The sequence below is a fragment of the Procambarus clarkii genome, chromosome 83, assembly GCF_040958095.1.
Source record: "Procambarus clarkii isolate CNS0578487 chromosome 83, FALCON_Pclarkii_2.0, whole genome shotgun sequence".
In the NCBI taxonomy this organism is placed as follows: domain Eukaryota; kingdom Metazoa; phylum Arthropoda; class Malacostraca; order Decapoda; family Cambaridae; genus Procambarus; species Procambarus clarkii.
The window spans coordinates 2,532,640-2,556,723 of record NC_091232.1 but is presented as its reverse complement, the minus strand read 5'-3'; the positions used below and the strand labels follow the sequence as shown (position 1 = coordinate 2,556,723).

At 42.0% G+C, this 24,084-nt stretch overlaps 1 protein-coding gene across 1 annotated transcript in view; it reads left to right on the top strand.

Moving 5' to 3' along the window:
* The window catches only part of LOC123768758 (ADAMTS-like protein 4), a 59,401-nt gene extending 39,229 nt beyond the window's left edge, over positions 1–20,172 (top strand). Inside the window, exons 2-11 of the mRNA XM_045759528.2 lie at positions 8,597–8,786; positions 10,248–10,417; positions 11,008–11,383; positions 11,610–11,733; positions 12,307–12,520; positions 13,704–13,877; positions 15,142–15,309; positions 16,161–16,340; positions 17,202–17,346; positions 19,559–20,172. Of these exons, the coding sequence (XP_045615484.1) occupies positions 8,597–8,786; positions 10,248–10,417; positions 11,008–11,383; positions 11,610–11,733; positions 12,307–12,520; positions 13,704–13,877; positions 15,142–15,309; positions 16,161–16,340; positions 17,202–17,346; positions 19,559–19,671 (1,854 nt within the window). The 3' untranslated portion in view covers positions 19,672–20,172. The remainder of the gene's footprint in view (positions 1–8,596; positions 8,787–10,247; positions 10,418–11,007; positions 11,384–11,609; positions 11,734–12,306; positions 12,521–13,703; positions 13,878–15,141; positions 15,310–16,160; positions 16,341–17,201; positions 17,347–19,558) is intronic.
* Positions 20,173–24,084: the final 3,912 nt, after the last annotated feature.

Here is a 24,084-nt window from a genome sequence, read left to right as displayed (position 1 = left end):
GGACAATGGCCCTATATATACAGCAAAGGTGAGACCCACTCTTCAATATGCATCTCCAGCATGGAACCCTTACCTGAAAAAGAACAAGTAGAAACTAGAAAACATTCAAAGATATACAACGACAATCGTTTTAGAGCTGAGGGGAGGGAGCTATGAGGAAAGACTGAGTGAACTTAACCTTACCACACTGGAGGGAAGGAAAGATAGCGGGTCACATGATAACATAATAATTTAAGGGAAACTGACGCAGTATACTAAGCAGCATTGTTCAAAGCTAGAAACGACAGAACGGTCATAGATGGAAACTGGAGACGCAAATAAGTTATAGACACATCAGGAAGAATTCTTATCCGTGTTGGAGCCGTTAATAAATAGAACAGGTTAGATGCAGAAGTGATTGGAACTCGAATCAGAGTTTGAAATGTAATTAAGATGAAAGTGTGAGAAATGAGTCACGGTATTAAGTCTTAGATTGTTCAGAAGGCGGTGCTTGGAGCCTAGCTCGACTCTGCAAGCACATCTAGACGAATACATACAAGGTCCAATCTCTCTCTCTCTCTCTCTCTCTCTCTCTCTCTCTCTCTCTCTCTCTCTCTCTCTCTCTCTCTCTCTCTCTCTCTCTCTCTCTCTCTCTCTCTCTCTCCCATACACACATACTGTGTGAGGAGTGAGGTGGAAGGTTAGGTTAGGTCACAACTAAGTGTTGGGGTGGGTGGGGGGCCTCACTACCCCTCAACATGACACCACCAGCACCATGTATGTGCATGGCAGCTCCGCCTCATGCATGGCCATGCACTTCTTACCCAGACGCATGCTGGAATGCTGCTCCCTCCCTTCCCATCCCCCCCACTTCCTCTACCCCTCCCTCCATACCCATCATGTTCTTCCACCCCTCACGTCCTTCTTTCCTCTTCCATGTTCCCTTTCCGCCCTCTTTGTACTCTTTTATTGCTGTTTTTCCTATATTTCCTGGCCCACACCTCCACTCTTTTCTCTTGTTCTCCACCTTTTCCTTTTCCTATCCTTCTCCCTATCTTCCTCCTCTTCCGTTCGCTTCCCCTCAATTTCTAGATAATTTGTATATGCCACCCTACACTTTTGCTCATCTCTAACTGCTTATCCCTTCATTTTTATCTTCTGTCTCACCTCCTTTTTCTCTACCTCCATCCTTCTCTCCCTCCGCCCTTCTTCCTTCTCCCCCTCCCTATATTCATGTTCGGTAATTAGAACACTGGAGTTAGGAAGTGTTAGTTAGGAACACTTAGTGTGATGGTGGGCCGGGGTTATAGTGTGAGGGTGTAGTGTGAGTCTTAGAGCAGGCTAGAGTAGGTGAGCCGGTTGTGTTGTGGGTGTTGTGTGGGTGGTGTGGGTGTGGTGTGGGTGGTGTGGTGTGGGTGTGGTGTGGGTGTTGTGTGGGTGGTGTGGGTTTGGTGTGGGTGGTGTGGTGTGGGTGGTGTGGGGGGTGTGGGTGTTGTACTAGTGTTGAGGTGGATTGGGAGTGGGTGGTGATGCTTGTGTTAATGAGGGGTGTGGGTGGGGGTGATGGTGTTGGGGTGGGGGTGTTGTGGGGTGGGGGTGATATGGGTTGTGGTATGCCGGTATTGTATAACTGTCGCAGGCATGTGTGGGCTTATTCATCTAGTCATAGTAGTCTATATGTGGTCTGCAAGGTCAAGAGTCATTTGCTAAGCATCCCATGTGTGTGTGTGTGTGTGTGTGTGTGTGTGTGTGTGTGTGTGTGTGTGTGTGTGTGTGTGTGTGTGTGTGTGTGTGTGATCAGATACATATATTCATCAATAAACAAAAGACATGCTACATTACTCAATAAAATCATACTGACACTCCATTTTAATTACATATTTTGTAGTTGTATTATTATTTGTAAATAAACTGTAATAGTGGATAGTGAGAAAAATGGATTCAAAGTGCCAACTTTTAAATAGGAATACTTCCCAGGTCTGCCGGGGCTCGAACCCTGAACCCCTCAGCAAAGACCAAAGTTTTCCCCTTCATTTCAAAACGTCGAAACATTGCGAGAAGAAGCACGTTAATTTTTTTTATATTTAATTTTGTTACGATTTTGTATAAAAGATGCTGTATAGAGTACAGTTATATCTTGAGTGTTGTCAGATAAGACTATGCTATAGTTTCTGCAGCTTCCTCAACCACTTGGGCTGGACGGTAGAGCGACGGTCTCGCTTCATGCAGGTCGGCGTTCAATCCCCGACCATCCAAGTGGTTATCTTGAGGTTATCTTGAGATGATTTCGGGGCTTTTAGTGTCCCCGCGGCCCGGTCCTCGACCAGGCCTCCACCCCCAGGAAGCAGCCCGTGACAGCTTACTAACACCTAGGTACCTATTTTACTGCTAGGTAACAGGGGCATAGGGTGAAAGAAACTCTGCCCATTGTTTCTCGCCGGCGCCTGGGATCGAACCCAGGACCACAGGATCACAAGTACAGCTTGCTGTTCGCTCGGCCGACCGGCCGGTTGGGCACCATTCCTTCCCTACGTCCCATCCCAAATCCTTATCCTGATCCTTTCCACTTGCTATATAGTCGTAATGACTTAGCACTCTCTCCTGATAATTGCCTCCCTTCTGCAGCTACCACCCGTGCCCTCTCGTCCTGATTGATGAAGATTAAACAATAAACAGGTGTCAGGGAGTTGGGTAACTATTGTGGGTTGCATCCCAGATACGGTCACTCGTTAAGTGAACCTCTATGAACCTAGAACCTTTCTTGTCTCCCCATGACAAACTATTGCGGGAACGTTAGATATAGGGTCATGGAGTGCTTATCTTGAGGTTATCTTGAGAGGATTTCAGGGCTTAGCGTCCCCGCGGCCCGGTCCTCGACCAGGCCTCCTCCTTGTTGCACACACCCAGGAAGCAGCCCCTAGCAGCTGTCTAACTCCCAGGTACCTATTTATTACTAGGTAAAAGGGGCATCAGGGTAAAAGAAACTCTGGCCATTTGTTTCCGCCTCCACCGGGGATCGAACTCAGAACCTCATGACTACGAATCCCAAGCGTTGTCCACTCAGCTGTCAGACCCCTGTCAGGTGCTGTGTCAAGTTATTGCGACACGTTGTGCTCACTTGCACTGCCTCCTCCTCCTCCTCCTCTAAGTCCAAGTAAAGATCCGTCATCTCGACCTTGATGATGGAGTGCATGAGCATCAGCTTCCTGAGGACAAGGTCACACTCGACCCCAGCCCTCACACGGAGGAGAAGCTGTGGCTGATCTCTAGTTCCTTACTAATTCACTAGTTTGTATACAAATCAGAAACCTTCAGGGTGTAAATTCGCTCGAGAATATATTCCAAATGGGGGAAAAAAAACTTATTTACTGTATTGAGAAAATCCGTAGTAGCCGTAATGAGGGTTTGAATCTATGCGGTGGGTGTTCTTCTAGCGACTAGACCACGGCAGGGTAAAAAGGAATGCAACCTGGAGTTCTACTGAACATACAAGGGTTTTCTGAGGCTTGTACCGAAGCCGGACCAGAATTTTTACACACAATCCCCACTATGCACTCTGTCACCCAGGAATGTTCTCCCTCTAATGCACCTCTTCCAATACACAGAGTAATGACTCTAACGTGACTGCATCAATGAGAAAATATTTTGATATTTTTTTAGAAAAAATAGAAAATACTTTTCTCAGTGATACAGTGACGGTAGTGTGATTACTCTCTGTGTAATTATCTTATTGTTAAACTGTTAAATATATATTACAGAAGGCTAATATAATTTCTAAGGCTTACGTTAAAAAGAGACGTATATACTGTTATTCACATACGTGTGTGTATATATATATATATATATATATATATATATATATATATATATATATATATATATATTATATTATAATATATATATATATATATATATATATATATATATATATATATATATATATATATATATATATATATATATATATATATATATATATATATTCTGTGCACATATATATGTGCACTCAAGGAACTTTGCAGTGTATGTAATATAATGACACACTATCAATGGTACTTACAAAATGAGTGCGTGCGTCCGGTGGCTGGTGGTGTACTCTGCGAGGCGCGCACTCACGCATGTACGCACCCACATGTGCGCCACAACCTGTCACATATTGTGCCAGATTATGTGCCCAGATGTGTGGTTACTGAACGTTCCATTTCTGCGTGCGTCAGTCTCGCTTTTTGCAGGTCGGCGTTCAATCCCCGACAGTCAAAGTGGTTGGGTACTATTCCTTCCTCCACCGTCTCATCCCTGATCCTTATCCTGACACCTTCCCAGTGCTATATAGTCGTAATGGCTTGGCGTTTTCCCCTGACAATTTTTTTGTATGCAAGCATATTGCTATGTTTTATAGCAGGTTAATCTTACGATTGTTTGGAGGTGCTCAAGATGGTAAGTGCCCAATACCTCCCTACCCTGGGCTCGACCATTGTCAACTAGTTGAGTCGGTAGAGATCCAGACACGACCCATGACCTCCAAGGGTCACAGCTAACAATCCCTGGTTACGTAGCTTCTTGCAAATACGGAATCTAGTTTCTTAAATCTTGGAGCAATTTCTGTTATGCTTGCATTCAGGCCTCGAGCTTGACGTTGATAACAGGTAATTCATCTTCATGTTTTTTCCTTGAGAGATTTCTCTCAAAATCCTGATCTCCAATTACTGTTGTTCACAGAGGATAACACTTAGTAATAACAACTGGCGTAACGTTCCCTTTGTTCGTAATTTGGATATATGGTTAGCACTTGATTTGTGCTCATGGTTTCTAGGTTCGATACCCATGAGGAGTAATTAAGTAGTGTTAGGAATTGTTCCTGACTGGTTCTTTTTAATCTATTGCACTCAGGTGGCATATTTGCTTTGATTGATTGATTGATTACAACTCTAGCACCATGGTAGTGAGAACAATGGCGTTTTTAAAACAAATCTTACACCCGAGTCACGTTTATAACGTCTAATTAACTCATTGTCAAGTAAAGTCAAATGAAACTGTGCCTAGGGAGTAATTAGATAAAGAGGAATAAAGCAATTCAGTATTTACTGTGAAGTAATTGAACACTCACGTTGGTTATAAATTCGTGTGGTTACCAAAGGTGTTGTGATACAGTGTTGATAAACACTCGAGAAACCCTAAATATAATTTATTCCTCACGTGTACAATATAGTCCTCACGTGTGCAATTTAGTCCTCACGTGTGCAATATAGTCCTCACGTGTGCAATATAGTCCTCACGTGTGCAATATAGTCCTCACATGTGCAATATAGTCCTCACGTGTGCAATATAGTCCTCACGTGTGCAATTTAGTCCTCACGTGTGCAATTTAGTCCTCACGTGTGCAATATAGTCCTCACGTGTGCAATTTAGTCCTCACGTGTGCAATATAGTCCTCACGTGTGCAATATAGTCCTCACGTGTGCAATATAGTCCTCACGTGTGCAATATAGTCCTCACGTGTGCAATATAGTCCTCACGTGTACAATATAGTCCTCACGTGTGCAATATAGTCCTCACGTGTGCAATATAGTCCTCACGTGTGCAATTTAGTCCTCACGTGTGTAATTTCGACTGACTCAACTAACAGCTATGATAACATAAGCGACGCTCTCGTCAACATAGCAACATAAGACAAAAATAATTTACATGGTTATAATTCTCGTAATTTTTCTCCAGTACATCAAATCATACCAGACTTTATATCTACAACAAAATTTAAGTATTTACATATCATATTTTTTTTTAAATCTTATTGCATAGATGAACTTTTAACTGCAAAAAATGTGAATATATATTATTTAGAAACTCATATATTTATACCTAAGGAAATATGTTATTTTCTTTCGCTAGCATAACTAATGATGGTAAACAAAAGCAATTTTGTACATGCAAAGTTATAATGTATACACAGTTATAATACATACATATAATGCATAATGTATACAGTAAGAGGTGGGTGAGGAGAGAGAGAGAGAGAATATTGCTTCTCTGGTTGCTGGAGAGACCTCAACAGCGTAAACATATAGATCACGTGACCCGAACACACCGCAGGCAACAACAGACCGCTTGATCCAAGAACAGCAGGTTAGGTTAGCAACTAGGAAGTGCAGTGACCCCGGGACACTAGTGGTGGGCTACAGGACACGTGACCCCAGGACAACAGAAGAGGTCAACAAACAGGACACGTGACCAAGGACAACAGAAGAGGTCAACAAACAGGACACGTGACCCAGGACAACAGAAGAGGTCAACAAACAGGAGGCGTGACCAAGGACAACAGAAGAGGTCAACAAACAGGACACGTGACCCAGGACAACAGAAGAGGTCAACAAACAGGACACGTGACCCAGGACAACAGAAGAGGTCAACAAACAGGAGGCGTGACCAAGGACAACAGAAGAGGTCAACAAACAGGACACGTGACCCAGGACAACAGAAGAGGTCAACAAACAGGACACGTGACCCAGGACAACAGAAGAGGTCAACAAACAGGAGGCGTGACCCAGGACAACAGTAGAGGTCAACAAACAGGACACGTGACCCAGGACAACGGTAGAGGTCAACAAACAGGAGGCGTGACCAAGGACAACAGAAGAGGTCAACAAACAGGACACGTGACCCAGGACAACAGAAGAGGTCAACAAACAGGACACGTGACCCAGGACAACAGAAGAGGTCAACAAACAGGACACGTGACCCAGGACAACAGAAGAGGTCAACAAACAGGACACATGACCCAGGACAACGGTAGATGTCAACAAACAGGACACATGACCCAGGACAACAGTATAGGTCAACAAACAGGACACATGACCAAGGACAACAGTAGAGGTCAACAGGACACGTGACCCAGGACAACAGTAGAGGTCAACAAACAGGACACGTGACCCAGAACAACGGTAGAGGTCAACAAACAGGACACGTGACAAAGGACAATAGCAGCGAACATCAGATCATGTGAGCTTTGAACAGTCCTGTTTGACAAACAAGGATAGTTGCTCTATTTTTGGCTTGGTATTTCCTGCACCTCTTCCTCCTCCACCTCCCCCCTCTCCTAACCCCATTCCCTCTCTACCCCCTCCCCTCCCATTCCCACAATCACTCCCACAATCTCGCCACTGTCACGCCTCCATCACTCGCTTCTCCTCTTCGTTCTCCTCACTATTTTCATACATCTCTTGTCTTTTAGTTGACCAAAATAAGAACTAGATTAGTTTCCCCTTTTCTCTTCAATTCCCATTACCTAATCAAAGAAAACATGGAAGATTGAATTAACGCTGACTATGTTGATTTAGCAAAGATAACGTTAATTCTATGTTAATCAAGTGCTGATAACGTTAATTCTATTTTGTTTTCACCACCGAGTGTGGTGAAAACATAGACATGAAGTTTTCTTGATATTAGTTTAGAAACATGTAAAAAAAATGGAAAATTATAACAATTATCTGTGCTCTGATATGATCAACAAACAGCCAAAGAAATCTCCCTAAAATTTCTTGATTTTTTCTTGAGAATTGTTAATGCGGGTGTACATATATGACCGAAGTTTTTTTCGACTGAAGAAGGTATAATTGTGTCCGGAGGGAACCCAGTCAGGTCTAATTCTTTTATTTATTGCCTTCGTAATAATCATTGGACGAATCATTTTAGTAATTATAATTGGCGTTTTATAAGTTGAATAGTTGTGTGTACAGAGAGACTCACGTAGGGACTGAAGTTTCTCTGATGTAAATTGTAAGAATTTGCCTTTGTGGCGTGAGTGTGATTGTGTATTAACTATTTGTATTTACTCTTTGTATCTGCAGAATCGAGCTATTAGCTCTTGGACCCCGCTTTTCTAACCAATCTATTTTTACTCCATTATATCTACTACATATATTTATCTCTAACACACACACACATCCCCAGGAAGCAGCCCGTAACAGCTGTCTAACTCCCAGGTACCTATTTACTGCTAGGTGAACAGAGGGTGAGAAAAACTCTGCCCATTTGTTTCCGCCTCGGCCTGGAATCGAACCCGGGCCATTAGAATTACGACTCTCGAGAATACTCGACAGTACAATTCTTTGAAACATACTCGACATCATCATACTCGTGAGGTCGATCAGTGCAAATATATCGCAGGAAGACTCACATGAGGCCGGCCAAAGAGTTTATATAGATACAATTTATATATTAAAAATAACTTCGAGTATAATAGAGAAAGCCTAATATTAACTACGACCCATCATCTCTGCTCTGCATACGTCTAGAATGTTAATGTGACTCATCAAAATATATCAAAACCAACATATCAAACATATCAAACATAAATTTATTTGCATTTAAGCTTCATTTAAGCCACAGTTTTAACAAATGGACCACTCTATAGCTCTTAGAAACTGATAAGCAGCTGTGTCTCAGCTTCAGTGTATTAACAAGCTCGCAAAGATTATAACGCTTGTGTGCTGGGCTTCCTCTGACCCCTGCCAGATCTGCTCACTGTCTGCTCACTGTCTGCTCACTAATGTTTCCCCTGATAAAAACACAAGGACCCATTGTGCTGATCCTGACCATTAGTGACCATGTGTCTTTGCAGGTGGCGTGGGCGTGCGTGGGCGTGGGGGTGGCGGAGGAATGCTTGTCGTGCCTGTCGACCCCCTGCAGGAAGGTGACTGGGCTCTTCACCCGCCCTACACTACCCGTCGGGTATAACCTCATCGCTAGAGTGCCGCCCCATGCCTGCAACCTCTCCGTCACCGAGCTCAGTGGCTCCTCCAACTACCTGGGTCAGTGCTTCGTCGGGTTAGTCAGTCTTGGGGGTCAGGGCCTCTTGTGGTTAGTGCCTTTGGGGGTCAGGGCCTCTTGTGGTTAGTGCCTCCAGGGGTCAGTGTCTTGTGGTTAGTGCCTCTGGGGGGTCAGTGCCTCGTCGGGTTAGTCAGTCGTGGGGGTCAGTGCCTCTTGTGGTTAGTGTCTCCTGGGGTCAATGCCTCTTGTGTTTATAGTACCTCCTGGGGTCAGTGCCTCTTGGGGTCAGTGTCTCCTGGGGTCAGGTCTCTTCGGAAGCTTCAGCAATGAGGGCTGTCTTATTTTCTTGTCATCACGGGCTTTATAGTTTATTGTCGACTCCATATTCATAAAACGTTCAAGATCTGAACCCCGATACTTTTCAAAGTAAAAGAAAATGTATTTGTGGTGAGGTAGTTAAAGTTTTCCTGTACCTCGCATTTCTGATAAGGTTACTTGAGCAGTAGTCTGTACCCAGTAGAGAAATTAATGTTAATGAAGTTCTGTGGTTAACAGATAAGAAATATGCAAGGCACGCTAGCTTATAGAGAGTATTTGTACTATATACAGTAGGCTAGCTTAGGATATAGACCAGACCACACACTAGAAGGTGAAGGGACGACGACGTTTCGGTCCGTCCTGGACCATTCTCAAGTCGATTGTCCAGGACGGACCGAAATGTCGTCGTCCCTTCACCATCTAGTGTGTGGTCTGGTCAACATACTTTAGCCACGTTATTGTGACTCATCGCTAGCTTAGGATACCTGCCTATGTTTTTGGCCAATATATCAACCTTCATGAAAAACTTCGGGTATTTCCTGAACATTTGTGATAGATTTATCTTTAAATTATTTGATTTCCCTCTCCCCTACTCTTCCCTTTCGATTTAATATCATAGGGACGTTTGGTACTTGATCAATTTACTGATAAAATTGAGAGTTGATTAGATCTGCGTCACTAGGTGGTGTAAGCTCTCAGAGAGCTCTCTCAGAGCTCTCAGAGTTACTTCTATATAAATGTAACACCAGTAACGTCCAGGTGTTGGCGTTACTGGCTGACCCGTCCATATCTGGCTCCTCCTACATACATGCTCTTGGCAAACTCATAAGACGTATCATAAATTAGATAGCCAATATGGAATGGAATCCACATAATTTTTTATTGCATCTTATTTAGACACATGTGTGTCATAACTATGCCTTGATGAACTGAATGCAAGCAGGAATTAAGTGATTGAAAGCAATGAAGTTCACTTAAGATTATTGTGCAATTTTTTTTTTTTTTTTTGTAAATGTTCGAGTTTGATTAGAAGGAGTCGGGCAAACCTCTCGCTCTGAAGATTGGAAACCAGCTAATTATTAGCGTTTCAGTTAGTTACCCACATGACCAGGTGGATCTCTTCGTCGTATTATCTACGTTTCTAAAGCACTCGCTCAACTTTCTTTTTGCTCTCTCTCTGGCAGCGGTGAGGACGGACCACGGGTACATCATTAATGGTAACTGGGCCGTGGTACCTCCCGGCCGGTACATGGGGGCCGGTACCGGCTTCTACTACACCAGGCCCAACACGCCCTCTGACGTGGGGGAGGTGATCCAGTCTCCTGGTCCCCTCTCGAAGGCTATTGACATTATGGTAAGATGAAGTTCTTGGTGCTTTGTGATGCGGGATGGTGAGGTAGCCTGTGCTTGCTAGTGATGGGATGGCGAGATGGCATGTGGGTGCTAGTGATGGGGATGAGGATGGTGAGATTGTATGTAGATGCTAGTGATGAGTGTTAGAGATTGGATGGTGAGATGCTGCAGGCGCTAAAGATGGATTGGTGAGATGATGATGTGTGTGCTGGTGACTGGATGTTGAGATGTTCCTGTTGGAGCTGGTAACGAAAAGATGGTGATGCTAATGTAGTGGTGATGTTGACGTACTAGTGGTGATAATGCAATGCTGGTGATGTACTAATAGTAAAGATGAAATGGAGGTGTTGGTGGTGATAATGAAAGGATGTAGGCGAGTCATACAGTTTAAATACATTTGGTAATACAATATACATTCATCAGTTCCTGCAGAATACAATCATCTGGTCATCTTGCAAAAATAACATTACTAAATTAGCTAAGTGCTGTAATGATTGCACAATGTACGTTACAGATTTACCAAAGTAACTTCAAAAGACAAAAATATGATTAATTGTATCACAGGTGTTAATGATTAACTTAATTCAACAGATAATCTACCAGTCTACCAATCAGGGCGTGCGATACGAGTATTGGCATCCGATGGGCCCTCCGTACCCCCCACCTCCACAAGGGCGTGGGCGGGGCCGTGGGCGTGGCCATCCCCAGCGAGGCCACTCCCCCCTTCACAATGTGCTACCGGCCTACCTGGCCTCTACCAACAGCGAGGGCGGCCTGGTAGGGGGAGATTTTTCCTCTTCCGCCGCCGCCCTCGACAACCGCTTGGGTCTTCCGCCAGCCACTCAGAGCGTTGGCTACGTCGTGGACAATAATGTAGGGCTTCCGGCTGCTCCTGACGCCGCCAGGTCGACCACACCCACTTGGAAAGTGTGGAAGTTCACCCCCTGTTCCCGGACGTGCGGGGGAGGTCAGTGTATTGTAATATATATTATGACTTTCCACGGGTGAATGAATTGAAGTTCAGTTATAAGTCATGACTGGCGAATATGAATGAAGGGGTTAGTATGTCTCACGCGGATATGAATGAACCGGTTGCCTATAGGAGATTGGAAAGAGGGATGATGGATGGACAGCATCACCTGGCCGCCTTGTCTGACAGTGTGTGGTCCCTCGCGGGCCCTCGTCTTCCCCAGGGCAGCAGCAGACGGTGTACATTTGCACAGGAGTGGGCGGCGCGGTCATGCAAGAGGAGATGTGCCAGGCACCCAAGCCTCCCCCACAAACCGTTCACTGTAACCCCCGTCCCTGCTCACCCACGTAATTAACGGTCTCTTTTTTTGTATCCAATGCCAGTCCTTTGTAACCCATGCCAGCGCTCTTGTAATCTGTGTTTGCCTATTGTAACCCGGGTTAGTACGTCTGTAATCAGCCCTCGTCTTTTTAAGAAGGGTGACGCCCCGAACAACTTGGGCGTCAAAATATAAATAAATTGTCACTGTAAATGATTCATTCACATAAAAATGCTGCAGATATTAACAATATCTTTTTTCATACACGAAAAGATAGTTCTCATGTGAGCTAGAATGACGAGAGTAATTAGTAAGAAGCATTCTGAATACAGCCACACTTACCAGTCCTGAACTCTGCTTACGGACCCTGTTGAAACTTCTTGCATGAATTAAAATATATATGAATTTACGTCCCACAGGACCTCTCTCTCTCTCGCTCGCTCTCTCCATAATGGAAGACTAGCTTTCTCTCATTCACCGCCTTTACTATTTTATCTCGTTCCGACAGCCCCAAAAAGCTTGTTCACCAATAATTATTGCGATGTGGATTTTAATTGTTATTTCTGTACGAGGCGCTTGACGACTGTTGTGTTCGTCTCAGATGGCAGCTGGGAGAGTGGTCGCAATGCTCTGCCACCTGCGGCACTGGGCTCATGACCAGGACGTGGGCGTGTGTGCAGGAGGTTACACCCACTCTAGTCCGTGCTGTACCTCCTTCCACATGCCCACCCCCTTCACGGACCACCATGGTGCCCCTCACGCAACCATGCACCCTCGCTCCTTGCTCACGATGGGAAGTCACTGCCTGGACACAAGTACGTCATGTTGGAATACTTTAGTTACTCCCTAAATATACAGTAGTTAGGTTTTCTATTAGATTATTTTTTAGAAAAAACTTAAATTTTGAACATAGACTTCGTTAATTTAGTGCTCCTTTTCCCTCCTCCCTTCGATAGTCATGTTGCTGTAGCTTTTGTTTCTTTCCATGGCTTTTTACGTTCTAGAGTAACGTATGTCTGTACTCTTGTATTCCATGCTCGTCTTTTTAATAACGATTGACAATGCCAATCTTATAACAAATACATTATTTTTACAAGTAATTCATATTTAATTAACTGAAAAAAGTGTATACAGTAGTGATAAAAGACACGAGGAAACCTCACACGGAGTTAGAGATAATACAATACCTGGTTCATTTAAATGCCTTGGTTTATCATGGTCTTCCCTTGGCAACCTACTGACCTTTCCCAGGAGGCAACCCACAAGTCTCTACCTTCCTCGGATCCTATTTACTGCTAGGGTGAGAAATGCAACTGATAAAAGAGAACATTGTCCAAACGCTTCTCTCCTACATCGGAATCCAGTACTGGGAATCCGAATGCGCTCACCTCTGCTCTACAAGACCCTTCAAATTTCAGTTTCAGTACTTAGAAATTGTTCCATATTTGTACAGGAGAGAACGTTTCAGTTTTGACTAGAGACAAGTGTTTATCAAACATAGACAGTGACGGCTCTCAATCATTGGACCTGCGTCCACTTCCAGTATAGATCGAGACGTTTGGACACATTTCCTTCCACTTGATTTCTTTGTCTACCTAGCAGTAAATAGATTCCTTGGAGTTAGATGTAAATTTCTGGGATCAGCAATGATTGATTATTACGACTGAATCCCTTAGCCAAACATTACAGTCTATTTAGTAGTAAATACCACTAGATATCTGCTTCTATCATTTGCCTTGGCTCTAAATTATATTGCAACAAATCGCCCTTCAGACTTCAAACTAGAAGTTTGCACAAATGTATCGTTTGTCTTAAGCAGTACCCGCTACAGTTCTTCAGTACATAAACCAAAAAATACTGTTGTAAATACAGTACTGTAATCATGAAATTTGTTCCATGTTAATTGTATATATTATATAATAGTCAACTTGGTCATTGAGATAACGATTTGTGTATTAAATTCTCCAACTTGACCTGACCCCTGGTGGCGCTGGGCAGTGTTCGGTGGAGTGTGGGACGGGACTGAAGACCCGGGTGGTGACGTGTCGGGCGGAGGGCCGTCGGGTGTCTGACGACCAGTGTAACGTACAGGAGAAGCCCCCCAAGCAGGAGCTCTGCCACGCCCACACCTGCATCCATCACACTTGGTTCTACACCGACTGGACGGAAGAGGTGCATATTCATCTTGTACACATATATACAGACATATGAGGTCTAATGGGTTGTCAGTACAGATCAGGACGACTAAATGGAACATTCTTGAGACAAAAACAGAAATAAAAATCTTTCATTGTCACAACACAAATATATAAAATGCCTTTCAGTTTTGTTTAGCCACGAGATTAAAAAATAATAACATACGAAATTGAATACACTATAGATCTACTTTTATAAATTTTTTTTACCCAGTGGGGTGGTCATTAACTCCCAACCCACCTGTACAAATGGGAAAATAATTGTTTAGGAGTTTCTGAGATTTGAATCGAATGCACCATAGCGAGAGAATGTTAATTTAGATTGGATTGTTGATTTTTGTTTTTCAGTGCACAGTAGGAGATGCTGCTGACGAAGATAACTATATAATATTACATGTTTCATATTTCCCGTCAGAGCTAGAGTAATGTTGATGCAACACCATTATGGGAACAAATCCACAAGGGCCGTGACGAGGATTCGAACATACGTCCGAGAGTCCTACGTAGGAACCTACATCCTACCCTGATGCGTGTTTAATACTTGAGAGGTGTAATTATGGGACACTACGTGTGAATGTGTGTTTATACGTATGATTTAATTATGTATACGCTGAATTGTGCGTAGCTATGTGAATGTTATAGTTATGTCTAGTTATGATGTGTATGGTACAGTTATGATGTGAATGATATAGTTATATGTAGTTATGATGTGTATGCTATAGTTATGACTAGTTATGATGTATACGCTATAGTTATGACTAGTTATGATGTATACACTATAGTTATGATGTGTACGCTATAGTTACGACTAGTTATGATGTATACGCTATAGTTACGACTAGTTATGATGTATACGCTATAGTTACGACTAGTTATGATGTATACGCTATAGTTACGACAAGTTATGATGTATACACTATAGTTACGACTAGTTATGATGTATACGCTATAGTTACGACTAGTTATGATGTATACGCTATAGTTACGACTAGTTATGATGTATACGCTATAGTTACGACTAGTTATGATGTATACACTATAGTTACGACTAGTTATGATGTATACGCTATAGTTACGACTAGTTATGATGTATACGCTATAGTCATGACTAGTCATAATGCGTATTGATACAGTTATGTGTATGCTACTCATGGAGTATGACAGCGTTGGGTAACTACGATATGTTTACCGTAGTTGTGAGTGATAACGATAGTGTTGTTGTTGTTGTGGTGGTGTTACAGTGTGTGGGCGGGTGTGAGCACGGAGTACAGCGACGGCGCGTCTGGTGTTCTCCTGGAGTCAACTCGGTGGAGGGGGAGTGTGACCTGGAGGCCAGACCTCCGGAGACTCGGGCCTGTCCTCGAGCCGACGCCTGCGCTGCTGCCTGGTTCACGGGGCCCTGGACCCCGGTAGGTATACACGAGACTTTCTGGAGGTCTATACGAGGCCGCTTGTCTATACGAGGCAGTTTCTATTTATATCCAGCCAAACTTATTCATATATGCGAACAAGCCTGAACGGTCCCCAGGCATACATGCAACTGGTTAAGGTGTCTTGTACACCAGTTGCAGAGTGCTCCTGGCAGTATGGGTTCGAGTCACTTCTGGGGTGTGAGTTTTCAGTTGCATATAGTCCTGGGGAACATTCAGGCTTGTTCGCATATATATATATATATATATATATATATATATATATATATATATATATATATATATATATATATATATAAATATATATATATATATAAATATATATATATATAAATATATATATATATATATATATGTATATATATATATATATATATATATATATATATATATATATATATATATATATATATGCGTCTAGGCCTACGGTTAAGACAACCAATCGATTCTGTCAATTACTAATTGATTGATGAAGATTAAGCCTGCCAAAAGATGGCACGGGGATGAATATCCCGTATATGTCAATTATGTTACCAGATTCTATCAATCATCAATCTTTTATTTTGTTTCTGGAATTCAAAAGTATTATTTTCTTCCTTCTTTACATTGAAATTTGTATTAGCTAAGTATATTTTATAAGTTTAATTTTATTTCTGATCAGAGTTAACATTAATATTTTGTTTAGTAGTGAAACATAAGTTTCTGTAATCGATCATTTCAGAATAATTTTTCCCTTATGATCACACAAATTTTCAGATCAATAATTAAACAAGTTATTTCTGAACGTGTGTACTCACTTGTCCTCACCTATCTGTGCTTGCGTGGTACAGTGTTCGGAAGAGTGCGGGAACGGAACAAAGTCGCGGGAGGTTGTGTGCGTGGTGTTCCTGAGGGGGACCTTCCGGGCCACACTCGACATTGAGTGTAACTCCGAGATCCGCCCTAATGACACTCTCGTCTGTAACCCCGACCCGTGCCCCCCACACTGGTACTACACCGACTGGTCTCAGGTTAGTTATATTATTTAATCCATATATATATGGATATATATGGTTATATCATTCTATCTATTAATCCAACAGACTTTGTAAAATCTCTTGTATGTATGTACCTTACCTAAATAAATATTTATTTATTTATTTATTATTTACAAGATTGTAAATACTATGCTATGTATTCTCACAAACCCAATGTACCTTCTTGTATATAAATAAATAAATAAATATATTGTGTGTTGTTAAATATGACCGAAAAGGTAAGATTAATAATTCTAACACGAATTTTCTCAATATTTCTTATGTTTCATTTCAATATGTCATTTCAATATGTTATGTTTCAATATTTCAACAACAACGCTTTCTCCTGATAGTTCCTTTGACCTTCCCTACACCCAGCTTCGTTCAAACACACATTTATCACAAGACCAAAATGGTCACCTTGAGGGAACACCTTCCTGGGACACCTTATATTGGGACGTGGTTGCTAATGGTACACACACATCTCCCATCCACGAGGCTCACCATAGCCCGTACTACTTGTCCCGCTCCTGTGCCAGGTAAGTTACGGGCTCACCATAGCCCGTGCTACTTGTCCCGCTCCTGTGCCAGGTAAGTTACGCGCTCACCATAGCCCGTGCTACTTGCCCCGCTCCTGTGCCAGGTAAGTTACGCGCTCACCATAGCCCGTGCTACTTGCCCCGCTCCTATGCCAGGTAAGTTACGCGCTCACCATAGCCCGTGCTACTTGCCCCGCTCCTGTGCCAGGTAAGTTACGCGCTCACCATAGCCCGTGCGACTTGGAACTTGTTCTGAGTAGCTGAATCTATAACAGCAACAACAGCCAATGGTCACTAAAACTTTCACCGTTCGCAGTGTTCCCGTACATGTGGACGTGGGAGTCGCACCCGGTCCGTTCAGTGCCTGGACCACCACCAGCACCCATCCACCCGCTGTAACCTGGAGGAGAAGCCGCCCACCACCCGCAACTGTGTGGAGCAGCCTTGTAATGCTCCGAGTGGTAAGGTCGCAATAGCTACACAATCCTACCCTTAGATTAAAAATCTAGAAATAAATAAATCATCATAATCTATCCTCCCACGCGCAGGCGATGAGTCACAATAACGTGGCTGAAGAATGTTGACCAGACTACACACTAGAAGGTGAAGGGACGACGACGTTTCGGTCCGTCCTGGACCATTCTCAAGTCGATTGTGTTACAATCAAGTCACAGTCGACTTGAGAATGGTCCAGGATGGACCGAAACGTCGTCGTCCCTTCACCTTCTAGTGTGTGGTCTAGTCAACTATCCTCTCACCTAAACAGTTGGAGGCATACTCATCCCTCCCTCACCTTACTCATCAAAATAAACAAAAACGCATTGGAATAAATGTTTTAAGATATTAAACAATTCAACCAGTCTATATATACACCATATCTGGCACATGACAGAGAACCATCACATTCCAGTAAGTCATATACATCAGCACTTCGCCACCTCATACGACTAAGTGCACAAATTAATTATCAATAAAAACCTCGATTAAAGTCAAACGTGTATGAATACACTCTAGCTTCCTGTCCCCCGACACAATGAATGATATAAACTGGTGCTACCCGGCATTGTATCCTGCCACATCCTGTGCAATGTTCATATTGTACCTCTTCCCTATTCATCATGCTTGCCTATTATCTTAAATCCTCCTCTCCTCTTGCCCTGAAATTCAGTTGAATACAATGTCTTCTTCAGTCTGTCTTGAGCCATTCATTCAACATGACTAAACCTCTTAGCATTCTGCTCAATCTTGTAGATTATTAACATTAGCAATTTATATATTTCCATGACATTTTCATTCGTTATTCTACTAACACTTGCCAAGTTGTTAAATATCTGCTGTTCAGGTGTTCCTTTTCACGTAATTCTTAGCGTGCAGCTAGAATAACTTAGATTTTAGATCTCTCCAGCTATTACTACCTAATAAGAAAATAAACCTACTAGTTTATTTATCAGAAGATTTTGTTAGTATGTGGCATGATTGCTTCCAAAAAATATTTCTGCAAAATATTGTTTGACTATTATTTGCATTTTATTTTAGTCATACATATATATTTTGTGTTTTCTATGATTCCAACAAGAAAAAGAAAACGTAAAATTAGGGCTAAACTCTTCATCCAAATTTCAGAAGCTTATATAATAATAATTCATTGTGTCGGGGCACAGACAGCCAGTTTACACATACAATATATGTTAGGCTTATATCGAGGACCCTTTCCCCACCCCCCCCCCCAGGTCGAATTACTGACTCTTCCAAGGATGCAACCCTATAACATGCTGACTTACTCTCAAGCTTGACTTACTGCTAGATGGACAGGTGCATTAGGTGACAGGAAATGCACCCAACCATTTCTTGTCCCGTCCGGGATTCGAACCCGGAATTCTCGATTGTGAGTCGAGAACGAACCCGACTCTATGGCATCATCAATACCTGTAACTTTCTCAAGTTTATTTATTTATATACAAGAAGGTACATTGGGAATATGGGAGTACATAGCATTGATGTTTTACATTCTTGCAAAGCCACTAACACGCATGGCGCTTCAGGCAGAAGTCTGCAGCTCCTACGTTGATGTACTTATCTGGTCAATATTTATATGTGGGGGGATATTCTTGACCAGACCACACACTAGAAGGTGAAGGGACGATGACGTTTCGGTCCGTCCTGGACCGAATATTCTTTCTGTTCAGTCTTATTATATTCTTTCTTGCACTCTTCAGAAACCAGTAAAATCAATCACGGTAACATCTGCACCTTAGCACTTCACCCGTCACAATATTAAAGTATTCTTTCAACTCTCTTATAAATATTTTTTTCTGATTTAACATTCATGTTTATTTCGTACGAGTTTTCTTTATTATTTTTATGCCCTTCTTCACTACTGCCCAAAAAAAACTGCCTAATTTCTTAAAATATTGGTTCATTTTCTAATAAATCCATGGAACAGCCTACCCGCCGAAGTCATAAATGCCAAAACTCTGGTTTTAAAATACAACTGCAAAATATCATCAGGCCAAATGGGGGACCTTTGACAAGCCACCGGCTTCCTGCCCCTCGTCGAGTCCACTAGTATTAGTGGCCCCTCAGGTAAATTCAGGTAAAATTTTGTTTCCCCAACTACTTATTGATATTCATTAATGACTTCTTTACATTCATTCTCCTTGACTTTCTTCTCAGACAGGAGTTGTGTGGACCGCTTCAAGAACTGCGTGTTGGTCCAGCAGGCCCGTCTCTGTCGCTACTCCTACTACCGCACCGTCTGCTGCGCCTCCTGCTTCCAGCAGCTGTAGATCAGCAGCGCCTCCCCACACATCATCATCTTCGCCTGCTGCCCAACCTTTCACTCCAGCATCCTTCGCTATTTCCCTTTGGGTTCGTTGGGATAACTTGAGTTCGCTAAACTCACACGAGCCCAGAAGCCAAACACAGTTCCTCATCCCTTATTTCGTACACATACTGTCATTTAACATATTCAATTCCATTTCAGTACAGGGGGAGTGATCATTCATTTTCCTTCGCATAATCGACCTTCTCGTGTATAATCTCTTGTTCATTGTGGATTGGACGAAAGATTGGCATATGCAGTTTAAGTGTGACAAATGTAGGATTCTGGTGATGTTAATATACAGGATATATGCTTAACGTAGCAATTGCTAAATATGAGAAAAAAGGATCTAAGAGCCATTATTAGTAGGAATCTTAAGACAAAATTATGTATAAATGTTTAAAATAAGACAATTAGGATACTGGAATTCATATCTAGAACTGATATTAATAAAACTTCTGTTATTGTTCAACTTTACCTTGTCCTTGTTTGGCTCCCATTAGAATGGTACTGTTCAATTCTGGCCACTATAAAACAGAACTACTGTAATGTCCCAGGAACTCCTGAATCACGAAACATATAATGGTGTCACACCAGCTTGGTACAGTAAAATAGTAATCAAAATGATACACTCAAGAACTGTACAATGATTCCCCTAACAAATGGACTTAGCTGCCCAGTAACAATCAAGGCTTTGAATGATTGTAAGAATTACGAGACCCTTAGGATTCAAGCTAAACTTTCAGAGAACGAGCATATAACAGAACTTATTATTATTAACATCTTTATTGACAAAATTTAATTACAATTTTGTCTAATCTCATGTCTTATTGTCCTATTAACGTGAGGATAATGCTGGTATTCACTGTCACACAGGACAGAATTAAAGCTTTTTCAGTTGAAAGGAAAATTTTATAACAAAATAATTTTAACGCATGTATGATGAAAGAAGCGACTGATTATTTTTGTATTCAGTGACCAACCACTTACATTCATTTATTTAGATTATACCAAATATTCGTAGAAAACCACAGCTCATCCCGGCGTCCTGATAGATGTAATTTTGACATCACTATATTTATCTGTCCCTTAAGAAACTAATCACACGCGATATATTCAACTAACTGTTAAGCGTTCTTCATTCTCTACTTAAGTCTTCTAAATACGCAATCTACAAACGGAAAGCAGCAGCATGCAGATTGCACACACAAATAGTTCTATCAGCCGGATGAATCATAAAGTCTAGGAACCAGCAACTGAGAATGCATTATACAAATTGAACCGTTATTCTTGTTACTCTCGTAAGGAAAACACTGCTATTTATAGCTTAAATATATCCAACTATGATTAATTATTGCTAGCTCTAAATAGCTTAAAATCAGAATGCAATATAATTGTCACTGAAACCAGGCATAAATACGTTTATTTATTAAAGGAATTAGCGGCCAACAAACGCTGATTCCCTCGTTTATAGATTTTTTCAGATCATTTTATTATTAATGCTCATTTATGTATTGATTATTTAAGTTTGGATTAAAAAATTATATTATTTAGCTATCAAATTAAAGTCTAAGTATTAAGAAAATATCTATCAGATGAATTGATGATTGGATACAACATTTATCAATGTTAGTCTATTACAAGAAAATGTGTAAAATAAAGCACACCTATATGAAGCTACACAGCAACATTGCTGGTGTTATATATCGAATACATATTCGATATGTATTGGAATACATATCGACATATACTGGAGAACACTCCAGCCAAGGCAGAGCGCAACTCCATAGTCACCCAAGACTGCAGCAGAATCCCTACTATATTGAATACGACTAGACTACAAGTATCTCTGGCAGTTCAGCTTGTATAGTGATGTAGATCACGTGGAACGCAAAGTGTGTGGACAAGGGCCAGACCACACACACACACACACACACACACACACACTAAACCATGACATGCAGAGGACGAGTCACAATAAGCTGAAGAAATGATGACCAACCCACAACTCAGAAGGAGAAACGACGACGTTTCGGGTCCGCCCTGGACCAATATCAAGCACACAACTTGATAAAATGGTCCAGGACGGACCGAAACGTCGTCACTTCTCCATCTTGAAGCATTATACACCCCTGTGACACCGTAACTCCTTTGAGGTAGATCTAAACTAACTTGCCCGAAACGCTATGCGTGCTTTACAAGAATGTAAAATCAACTCAATTTCTCTGTTCTCTGTTAATCCCCAATGTACCTTCTTGTATATAAATAAATAACATTACACATAAGGGACACACATCTTTATTACTAATTACAACGCACGTTAAATACATATTTTGTTTTAAGTAGAAGAAAAAATGTAAACAAACATTAATCTATGTCAATAAATGTCATAATTTTATTGAAGCAGATTAGTAATATCTAATGAAATATCACGCAGAGTGTTATCTAAATGACTTCTCTAATTGTCAATTGCAATGCTGTACAAATAATAGTTATGTAATCCTTGAAAAATTGTAATATATAAAATGAATAAGAAAAATGAATTCAATGTCAATCAACACCCACTTATTCTTACTGAGAATAAGAATTCTTACATTCTCAGTAAGAATTCTTACTGAGAATAAGAATTCTTACTGAGAATAAGAATTCTTACCGAGAATAAGAATTCTTACTCAGAATAAGAATTACTGAGAATTCTTACTATTCTTATGCTTTCTGTAACCCTTGAATGGAAGATCAACATTTTTGAATTTAGAAAGGGGTTCTCCACTCCGGTTCAAAAACAATACTGGCTAGTTATGTGGTATTTGTGTACTGTTTACTGTATTTTTGTTAATGACTTTATTTAAGTTTGAGGTTTGGTTTGCAAGAATATTGAATTGGCCGTAGGCGTGGTATATCTGCTGGCTGTGGAGGTGCGAATCCCCCTCCACAGATCTCCAGTATCAGCTCTCGATACTGGTAATGGCTCAAAAGGGCCACCACTTCCGGGCTATTCATGCCCGTGCCACCTTTTGGGTGGCTTAATTCTTCATCAATCATCACTTCAGGCGAGTAGGGTCAAAGACCTGAGAGAAGAATCTACTACGTCATCACTACGCTATAAACAACTCTAACCTAACATAACCCAGCCCAGTCATGCCCAACCGAACCCACTCCAGTCCATTCTAACCCAATCCAACCTTAGCTAATCCAAACCTATCCCACCCTAACCAATATTAACATAACCCAGCCCAGTCATACCCAACCGAACCCATTCCAGTCCATTCTAACCCAACCCAATCCAACCTACCTTAGCCAATCCAAACCTATCCCAACCTAACCAATCCTAAATCCAATCTAGCTAATCCTGACCAAACCTCAGGAGTAAAAGCAGACACAAATGTTGTATTTCGTGCACGAGGCGTGTGACGTCATAATGCTCATGTTGGACCATTTATAAGCCTCAGTGTTCACGCTCGGTTTGGCGTCCGAGCACTGAAGGCAGCGGTGTTGTGCAGTCAATAGCGCGCACGAGGGAGTAGATGGCATGCACGCTTGCTGCCTTTCTGTGCTCGCCTAGTTGTGCTTGCGGGGGTTGAGCTTTAACTTTGGTCTCGCCTCTCAATTGTCAATCAACTGGTGTACAGATTTCTGAGCCTACTGGACTCTATCATATCTACATTTGAAACTGTGTATGGAGTCAGCCTCCACCCCGTCACTTTCTAGTGCATTCCGGCTGTTAACAGTGTGTGTGTGTGTGTGTGTGTGTGTGTGTGTGTGTGTGCGTGTGTGTGTGTGTGTGTGTGTGTGTGCGTGTGCGTGTGTGTGTGTGTGTGTGTGTGTATGCACTCACCTATTTGTGTTCAGCATGATCGAGCGCTGACTCCTGGACCCCGCCTTCCTAGCCTTCGGTTGTATAAAGCAATGACTCGTGTGCTTCTCCTCTACTATACTTAGTTTTTAAGCTATGAATAGTGATTGCTTCCACAATGTGCTCCTTTAGTTCCCTCCATTTCCCCACTACTCTCACGCTAAAAGAAAACTTTCTAACATCTCTGTGACTCAGCTGAGTTTCCAGCTTTCACCCATGTCCCATGTTTTTCTATCGTCGTCAGGTTCAGTTCCTTCAGTCGCTCTTCATATTCCATCCCATGCAACTCCGGAACTAACCTCGTCGCAAATTTTTTAACCCTTTCCAGTTTCCTAACGTGTTTTTTTTTAGTTGGGGCTCCATGATGGGGCTGCATACTCTAAGACTAGTCTTACGTAGGCAGTGTAAAGCGCTCTGAATGCCTCTTTATTTAGGTTTCTGAATGATGTTTGGTGAGTACAACTAGGCGAGTACACACACACGTACATCCCCAGGAAGCAGCCCGTAGCCGCTGTCCAACTCCCA